Source organism: Coffea eugenioides, chromosome 8 (genome assembly GCF_003713205.1).
Source record: "Coffea eugenioides isolate CCC68of chromosome 8, Ceug_1.0, whole genome shotgun sequence".
NCBI classification, from domain to species: Eukaryota; Viridiplantae; Streptophyta; class Magnoliopsida; order Gentianales; family Rubiaceae; genus Coffea; species Coffea eugenioides.
In genome coordinates, this window is record NC_040042.1 from 36,005,357 (window position 1) to 36,015,289 (window position 9,933).

The 9,933-nt window shown below is 34.5% G+C and overlaps 1 protein-coding gene and 1 long non-coding RNA gene across 4 annotated transcripts; both read right to left on the minus strand.

Moving 5' to 3' along the window:
* Nucleotides 1-1,535: 1,535 nt before the first annotated feature.
* LOC113781538 (3-ketoacyl-CoA synthase 11-like) lies at nucleotides 1,536-4,190 on the minus strand. 2 transcript variants are annotated; one of them, XM_027327495.1, is made up of 3 exons: nucleotides 4,103-4,190; nucleotides 3,834-3,881; nucleotides 1,536-3,585 (listed from the first exon to the last, which is right to left on the minus strand). In XM_027327495.1, the coding sequence occupies exon 3, from the start codon at nucleotides 3,554-3,556 to the stop codon at nucleotides 2,021-2,023; it is 1,536 nt and encodes a 511-aa protein (XP_027183296.1). In that variant the 5' UTR covers nucleotides 3,557-3,585; nucleotides 3,834-3,881; nucleotides 4,103-4,190; the 3' UTR covers nucleotides 1,536-2,020. The 2 variants fall into 2 exon arrangements, with proteins under 2 accessions (XP_027183296.1, XP_027183297.1); XM_027327496.1 differs by having other exon boundaries at nucleotides 3,834-3,871; nucleotides 4,103-4,148.
* A 3,080-nt stretch (nucleotides 4,191-7,270) lies between these two features.
* Nucleotides 7,271-9,425, minus strand: LOC113781078. Of its 2 annotated transcripts, XR_003469552.1 has the most exons (4): nucleotides 9,221-9,425; nucleotides 8,619-9,116; nucleotides 7,685-8,390; nucleotides 7,271-7,525 (listed from the first exon to the last, which is right to left on the minus strand). It is a non-coding gene; the product is annotated as an uncharacterized LOC113781078 (long non-coding RNA). The 2 variants fall into 2 exon arrangements; XR_003469551.1 differs by lacking the exon at nucleotides 7,271-7,525 and having other exon boundaries at nucleotides 7,553-8,390.
* Between the last annotated feature and the right edge of the window lie 508 nt (nucleotides 9,426-9,933).

Sequence of the window (9,933 nt, forward strand, 5' to 3'; positions counted from 1 at the left end):
GGGGATATATATGAAGCATCATTCATTAAAGATCATGTGACATAATATCTGTTTCAGATTAATGAATTAAAATACGTGGCTTTCTTTTTTCTATTATGTTTCTTGAAGGTACAAGACAAGAGCATAGACTAAGGGTGTGTTTGATAAAACTAAAATTTGAAATTTGAAATTTGAAGTTTAAATCTATTAAATTATTGAATTATTAAGTATTAAATCTAATACATTTGAGTGTATATCATATTCAGTGATAAGTGAATAGTTTATCACTTAATTTTGGGAGTAAGTTGTGCCTCGAAAATTCAGTGCCACTTAATTAATTCAGATGTTCAATTTTTGGATATCAAACGGTTTGAATATGTTAATATCTGAATCCATTAAGTTTAAGTGTTGAACTGGATTATCAAACAGAGCCTTAAGAGATACGTCGATAATAACGAAAATTCTATGGTCCCTTTTGGGTATCATGCCCTCAATTTATGTCTCTCACTAAAAATAATAGTTTAAATTTTAACTATTTAACAATGTTTACTTTAAGAGTCAATAACACTTCTTTCACCGTCCAAGGGCGAATTTCACTTGTGAATATGATATAAAATTCTAACATTATCACTCGTCACTGAATTTAGAGTACTTTTAACGCTAAAAAAATTTGAACTTTAACTGATAAAATTAAATTGGATCCACCTCTTACCTTGTGCTCTTCTATCGTACAGAATAGAAGAATCTTTTCATAATGTACATAAATTTAAAATTGGTGTATATCCTTAGAATGACATCAAAATAATGCATGCAGATTATCCGTTTGATACTATTGCAAATTTGCAGGATAGGAATTAAATCAGATTACTGTAATGGAGACGGTTGGAAGTTGGGACACCAGTCTGCAAACAAAAGGCTGACCGTGGATGGTCATTTGCTTGCATGAAAACATGTCAGGAAAGATCGCAAACAGAGGGAGGAAATGCATAAACCATAAATGCCAAAACCAGAAGAAATGGACTCTCTAGAAACGCCAAGAAGACTTTGATGACTTAAGAATCTGTTTTTCTTGGCAGGAGTTGAAATTGGAAAATTTGATGACGACTACCCTGACCAATTTTTGTTTTCTTTTTTAATATTCTTTGTGGCAATAGATAAGAATTCTTAATGGCCATTATATCTTACTTGAAGAAAGAATTCAATATATCAGAGAATTAATCTTCCTTATAAGTGAGCCCTTCGTAATTTCCAATCCTAAAATTTCATGTAATTTCCTTTGTACAAATTTTTTTTTTTCTTGTGAAGTACATGCAAAGTCTCTTCTCAATTATGAGCCAATATCAACAAGTAAATTGAAATGAATTTGTTTACGTGCTTAGTTATCTATATTTCCTTCTTACACGCTTATTTCTATATGAACCTTCAGCAACAAAGGAGCATAAGATCCATGGTGAAGTATTATCTTGCCTCTCTAGCTCACAGAAAATGGGTCCTATTCAAGGGAAATGAACATTTTTGGCTAGAAGAAGAAAATGCGTTTGATAAGCAAAACTAAGTAATAACAAATGAAAGATGATATTTGTTCAGTTCTTTGAAGGAACACCATGGATTCTGGACACAAAAAAGAAATTGCAAACAAGGGTAGCCATGACAAGTTTCCTACCATAATTCTTGCCTCTCTAGCTCAAAACTACCCCAAAAAAAGGGTTCAAAGTAATGAATCATGTTATCTCAAGTCTTGAACTAAGATCATAGCATTTCTGGTTAAATTCATGCTACCCCAACTTGCCACAATTTACAGAACACATGCTTCCCACAACCATGCCCTTGTGGCTTGTGCTTGTCCATCCACCTATACGGAAACACCACAAGGGCAAACAGGAAGGCAAATATGTCAAAATAACCTTAATACATTATTAAACTACCATCTCTCCATCGAGAAATGCAACTTAATACACACATTCCTGTCAAGATGAGTCTGCAGGGCTAGAAACTGATGGCACTACGCAAGCCTGAACATCAGAACTTGAAACTATGTTTGTTAGATTGCTGAGACCCTTGGAACTTCTACTGGAAATTGGTCAATCTCAGCCATCCACGGATTCGTCTCCTTAGCTGGGTTGATAGTTCTTAAGGCCTTCCAAACTGCACTGTTGCACTTGAAGCCAGAACCAAATGCTATCTGCCAAGTTCTGTCTCCCCACTTAATCCTCCCCTTGGCCTCTAAGTATGCCAACTCATACCAAAGAGAGCTACTTGAGGTGTTCCCAAATCGGTAGAGTGTCATCCTAGAGGGCTCAATGTGCCAATCAGAAAGCTGGAGATTCTTCTCCAGCTCATCTAATACAGCCCTTCCACCAGCATGGATGCAGAAATGCTCGAAGGCCAACTTGAAATCAGGAATATAAGGTTTAATCTTCATCTTCAACAGCTTCTTCGCCACCAATGTGGTAAAGAAGAGTAGCTGCTCTGACATGGGCAGCACAAGAGGACCCAAAGTAGTAATGTTTGTCTTCAAAGCATCACCAGCTACTGCCATCAAATCCTTTGACAGAGCAACCCCAATTTCACCTTTGGGATCCTCCATTTGGGTAACACAAGAAAAGCATTTATCATCGGATCCTTTGTGGGTTCTGACGGTGTGCACTAACTGATACTTGGATCTCCATCGATCAGATCTTTTATTAGAAAGCAGAATTGCAGCCCCTCCCATTCGGAACAAGCAATTTGAAACAAGCATTGATCTTTCATCCCCAAAATACCAATTCAAAGTAATATTTTCCATGCTGATCACAAGAGCATAAGTGTTGGGATGGGCTTGAAGAAGATCTTTAGCAAGATCAATCGAGATCAAACCAGCACTACAACCCATCCCACCTAGATTGTAACTGATAATGTTCCCACGAAGTTTGTAATGGTTAATAACCACAGCAGACAAAGATGGAGTGGGATTAAACAAGCTGCAATTGACAATGAGAATACCAATGTCTTTGGGCTTTAGAGAAGTTTTGGCAAGTAGTTCATCAATGGCACCAAACATTACAGTTTCAGCTTCTTTTCTAGCTTCTGCCATACAGGGATTTGGAGGAACTGTGAGCACAGCTTCAGGGAGGTAAGTTGACTCACCAAGACCTGACCTCTCCACAATTTTCCTCTGGAAGTCAAGGTTTTCAGGCGTAAATGAGCCAGTGAACACTGATAGTTCCATGAAGCGCTGTCTCGTGCATTTCCTCACATCCTCAGGCTTATAGCACGAGAAATTTACAAGATAAACAGCTCGAGGTCGAGTAAGGAAATAGAAAGTAGACAAGAACACCAAAAGGGTCGAGCACAAGAAAACTGATATCAGATTGAACTTGAGATGTTCCCAAAGAGCATGAAGGTCTTGGAATGAGAATGTGGACAACTGAGCAGCAATAACAACAACTAGTGGAGATAAAAACAGGTACATTCCATGGGTGATCAGATAATGATATCCAAGCTTCACATACTTCAATTTAACAGACTGCTTAAAATCAGGAAGCCTTCCAGAAATTGAGGGAGAGATCAGAGGTGTGCTTGGTTTTAAGTCACTCATTGGTATTCAAGTCTTAAACCAGCCAAAATCTGCTCAAATTTGAAAATTAAAGATCAACATCAAGATCAATCTAAGTAAAAAACCACAAGAACAAGGAAAGGGCTATCTTTTAGTCCAAAACCGACAACTTTTTCCCTGATTTCCCTAGAGATTCAATCACTACTAAGTACAACAGGGATGACAACCAATGGACTAATGTCAGACTTTCTGGAGATCTATAGAGTCTGAACTCAAGAGGGTTATCCAAGAAACACCTCAAATATTTCAAAGAGAATACCTCAAAACAGTATCAGAAAGTGCAGCACAAATAAAACCCAGAAAAACCCTGCAAAATCAACAAAAATACAGGACAATTAGAAAACCAAATCACCAAAATAGCCAAAGAAACTCACTTTAACGGATTTTCATCACCACAAAGGAATAAACGACTAATGTCTAAATTGTAAATGTGTTTAACCAGATATAATTCTCGAAACATCAAAAAACCAAAGCAAGTGAGACTATCGGAAGTTCATAAGACTTGGGGCAGATCAGGAAGCTTCTTACCTCTCCAGTGATTAAAGACTCCGCAACAGAGATGACTCGGAGAAACCAACACACTAAGTTGGACAAAGAGGGACAGACAGAGCTGTTGAATTTTAAAATGGGGACTTTGGGCCTTTAATAGCAGCCTCGGCGGGGGACCGCTGCACGTGGCGACGAGGGTACATCACGAAAAGCAATAAATTGCCTCCGATGAATAGTGGGATGGGCCCACAGTGCGTGTATTTAAGATGCTATTTTGTTTTGGGGTAAATTCTGTAGTGTATTCACATATTCCAAAGACAGGTGTGGAAAGTAAATTATATGGCAAAGAAGTTGGCACGTAGCAACCTGACATGTACGGAGATGAAGGGAATGTTTCTAAAAAAGTAAGTGATGACCTATAACCGCGGTTTAGAAATGTGAATGTAGCGTACTGCAGAAGTTGGAAATATATTGGGGTGTGACGGAATTAACATAAATATAATGGGCCTATGAATAAAACACCGAAAAGGAAGCATAAGCAGTACTATCTATTTACGGGCATTACATCAACAAAATACTATCTATTTATGGACATTTTATTCTGAATCATTACATTTATGTAAAATACATAAATATGTGTAACTAAAATTGAAGAACTGTTACACTAATATTTTTACGAAAGGAAAATTGGTTGTCCTGTATTTAACATAAACTGATTTTTATGAAAGTAAAAAATATATTGCCCATAACATACCTATTATTTATGATTTTTTTTTTGTATTACATCAACAAAACACTAGCTATTTACGGGTATTTTATTCTGAATCATTACATTTTATGTAAAATACATAGAATATTTGTAACTAAAATTGAAAAAGTGTTACACTAATATTTTTAGCGAAAGGGAAACTAGTAAATTTTGTATTTAATAAATTTTAAATATTTGGAAAAGTAAAAAAAGTTTTGCCCATAACATACCAACTCTTTATGAGTTTTTTGCATTACATCAAAAAATACTAACTATTTTATGGGTATTTTATTTTGAATCATTACATTTATGTAAAATACATAAATATTTGTAAAATTAAAATTAAAAAAGTATTATACTTATATTTTTATGAAAGGAAAACTAGTAGATTTTGCATTTAACAAATTTTAAATATGTGAAAGTAAAAAAGATTGCGCCCATAACATACCAACTATTTATGGATTTTTTTGCATTACATCAACAAAATACTAACTATTTATGGGCATTTTACTCTGAATCACTACATTTATGTAAAAAACATAAATGTTTGTAATTAAAATTGAAAAAGTGATACACTTATATTTTTACAAAAGAGAAATTGGTAAAATTTGTATTTAACATAAATTAAATATGTTAAAGCAATATTAAAGGTGATTTTATTAGTTACTTAATTTGTTGGTAAGAAACAAGGTTTCTTTTGCAAAATTTGTTCATTAGATTTTTTTTCAAATAATTAGGATATAAAGGTAAATTTTCACAATCTTTTGTTAGCAATATGCTCCAATTTCCTCCTAGACAGTGACGAAGCCAAGATTTTTTTTCCTTTGAGAGAGGGCCAAAATGATTGACAAATAAAATTATTTTAATATATTATGTTCAAAATAATTTTCATCTATTTAAATATATGGTATCCTAAAATATCAAATATTAACTTTAATTATAAAGGTATGTCTATTTGATAAATATGTAGTTTAGTCATAACTAAAATTAAAACAAGAAATAACATTTGATTAAATATCTTATAGGAAAAAAATGCACTTTTTTATCCTCAAAATTTGGGTGGTTGACCAATTTCATCCTCAAAGTTTCACCCCAAACATATTGCATCCTCAAAATTTCGTAATTTTGGCCAATTAAGGACAATTAACGAGAAATGAAGAATTGATCGTTAGAACAATGATTTTACTCAACAAAAAATTGATAAAATCGAATGGAGCCATTTTTAACGGAACAATTGCAACGGATAAAAAGCTCAATTCTTCTCCTTATTCTCTTTGCTTTTCTGTAACCCCAAAATTTTTTTGCCAATCTCTGGAGTTTTAATGACCGTTATACAACTTTCAAAACAAATAAATTCATTCTAAATTTTTATTTGGGATTATTTCATAAACCAAATCGTGGTCACTTTCCGTAAAGTATCACTTTCTCATAAAAGACTAGCTCTTTATGGCTTTTCTCCATTATAAGAACAGAGTACCTATTTTTTCATAATTAAATTTATTTATCGAATAAAATAAAAATAAATTCATTTTCTAATAAAAGAATAGCTCTTTATGGCTTTCCTCCATTATAAGAACAGAGTACCCATTTTCTCATAAATAAATTTATTTATCAGATAAAATAAAAATAAATCTATTTTTTAATAAAAGACCAATTCTTTATAACTTTCCTCCATTATATGAATAGAGTACCCATTTTTCCATAAATAAATTTATTTATCGGATAAAATAAAAATAAACCCATTTTTTAATAAAAGACCAGCTCTTTATGACTTTCTTTCATTTTAAGAACAGAGTATCCATTTTTTCATAAACAAATTTATTTATCAGATAAAATAAAAATAAACCCGTTTTTTCAAAAAAAAACATCAGCTCTTTATGACTTTCCTCTATTATAAGAACAGAGTACTCATTTTGAAGGCAAAAAGGAATTTGTTTATCGGATAAAATAAAAATAAACTCATTAATGTCAATATTGAGATATAGCAAAATGGTGGCCCACCTCTCAATGTGATTTTCAATGGGATAAGATTTGCACGGTACATGTAGCAAATTGTCATGGCCCCTGTTCCTTCACATGTGTGTAGAGGCGGTAATTGTCATGGATTGCTTACAACTTATTCCCTCCAAACCTTTTCTTATAATGGAGTTTCTGATTTTATCCAAGTAATAAATTACTTCAGTGAAAAAAGGAAAAATAGAAAATTTATGGAGGAAAGTTACAAAGAGTTGGTGTTTTATTGGAAACCATCGACCCCTTACGAAAGACGATCAAATGCAGCTAAATGATTTTCTTGCAAGAAAGTTGCCGAAAGCAGCTTTGTGACTGTAGTTGCTTATTTTTTTTCAACCATTTTTTTAGCAAGAGGTATCATTAATGTCAATATTGAGATATAGCAAAATTTGTATACGAAATAACAAACCAATTTGTCATTACAAATACAAAACGAGGAATAATATATTACAACCAATACTATCAACAGTACAAAGCACAAAGATACTCAAATCAAATCCTAATTGGGCTTTAATATGTACAACCAAAATTACTAGGGATAACAAATGCTAAGATAGACCATGTGCCGATATACAATGAGTATCATGTTTGCATTAATTGGCGAAGTCCATAATCGAAGTAGCTTGTAAGAGCTTCATAGCCATGTCATGTTTGCTCTCCTCCACCATTTTTTATTTCTTCAATTACATGCGTATCCATTACTGAATAAACCAAAACACAGAGTCAAATACTACTAGAGAGACGCGACTACATATATAAACCTCCTTGGAGGAAAAGAAATACTCTGTACAGATTATAAATCAAATGAAAATGACATTTTACATTTCTGCAGAAGGTATCCGTTAAATAGGCATCATCACCTTCTTTGCTATTAATTCATGCAGCCATATGTAGAAGATTCATTTGTCTGCTAATATAACGAACACTCCATCTACAAAAATATATATGTCCACCAACTTTCATTTGGAGCATACTGGATTTCATGCCTGAATAATATGTGGTGTACTAATATTGAAAGCCAATGTGCAGTATGCATGCCGCAAAACACTGGCAGACAGCAGGCCTCGTGTTAGGGGAAGGTTTGCAAAAAATGATGAGCTGGAGATGAATAGAACTGCTTGTAGCATTAGCAACCAAGAAGAGGACACAGATGAGGATGTGAGTTTAAATTTTCTCTTCACCTATCATCACTGACATGAACACCATCATGAACAATCAAGAGATGTGATCGTCCTTCCTTTACCTAATCCACCAGCTTCTGTCTCCTTTTTTCCAATCATCAGATCCCAAAATGCCTGTTCACAGATTTTTTTACCCCTTTCATTGTCATATAAACTGGAATGTATACTTCATTATGCCTAACAAAAGTTTCATTTTTCGGCTTATAGGTGGTCGTGAAAGATGAAGATGATATGGTTGATTCCTCAGATATTTTTGCACATCAGTGGCGTGAACTCTTTCAAATGCAATCCTCTCCATCTTGGAGTTGAACAGCTTTAACTTTGTGCAGCCTTCCTTTCAACAATTTTGCAGAGGCCTTTCTTTCATCAGCAGGAGTCATTAATCCTAAGATAGAGATAGAAGATGAACATATTGGGTCCATATGGTTAGTATATCACTAAGTCATAACTACTACATAGTATCAAAATAACACTTTGCTACCAAATCCCCTTCATATCTTGACTTATACTAGAAATTAGAACAAAGACATGCAATCAAAATTAACGAAATCATAAGCAATCCAATAAAACAAGTTTCTAAAATCCATGATCAAATGCAAATGTATAAATATACCTCCCAGGTCCCAATTCGCAGAATAGTTGCTGGAAAATTTGAAGCCTTGAGCTTCTCAGAGGAACCAGAAGCAGCGGCCCCTTTAAGCTCTTTTTTACTGGAACTTGCACCCTTAGGTGAATTAGCTTGAGAAAGCCTCATTTGGATCAATTCCAAAAGGGAAGGACTTTTCCTCAGCCTCAATCCCAATGGACTCGGCTCGTCTAATGGGTTATACTGAGCCGGCGGTGCCACCGGAAAGCCACCCACTTCCCCACTTCCCTGCTGCTACAGTCAAACCCCCCCGAAAGTACATCAGAAATTGAACTTTCCAATCATACAGACAAAACCACATAGAATAAAACCAGGAAAAAAAACCCAAAATTCACACAAACTCCTAAAAAGTGATAGATGTTCAAGATCCAATTTTGACGGGTCGTTTCATTTTGCCTTCCAGTAAGACCCATTTCTCTACTCCAACTGAGATGCCCATTCACTCTAATCCACTGAAGTAGAAGCCTACAATTTCAAAAGGTTTATCTTGCGATTGTTAAATTGAAAAAAAATGCAAGAAAAATGCAATTGACAAAACAGAGATGAAAATAACATATTAAAAAACCTACACCATCGCTTTTCCTTGAAGTCTGCCATTGCATCGAAAGGGTCTTTAAAGTGTGTCCATGATTGTATAAATTCAGATCTGGATGCTAGAGAGGAAGAGGGGAACCATATGTCTACGGGAAACTGAAAATTGATAGAGAGGGAAAGAGAGATAGAAGGAGAAAGGTGCAGGAAGGTTGCGATTGAACTTTCGAGGGCTCTAATCTGAGAACAATATTTGGGAAAGTAGCCTTGCAAGTATGGAAGGCTTGGAATTCATGTGGTGCTAGGTTTGACATGTGCTGTGCCGGGAATGGTTAAAAAATTTTCAATACGCAGCTCTGCTAAAAATTGGAAGGGAGCAAAATTTTGAAATTTTCACAAAAAAGCACCCATGATTTCTCACCAATAACATAGAAACTTTGGGTCACTAGAATCAGTATTTGGAGGGAAGCTTTCCCGCGCTTCTTTTGGCGAGAATTTTAACCGAAAAATGTCCTTGCCCCGCCCTCGTAAAGTATATGATGGCTCCAATTTTTGGTGAAGTATTGTACTTTTCCTTGCTATAAGCCTCTTAATAGCGTCAACCTTTCTACTTCTTGCTAAAGTTGTTGTCGCTAACTGGTGTTTTATTAAAGAACTGATGTTTTATTGAAGAACGGATTTATTTTTATTTAATCCGATAAATAAATTTATTTATGAAAAAATGGGTACTCTGTTCTTATAATGAAGGAAA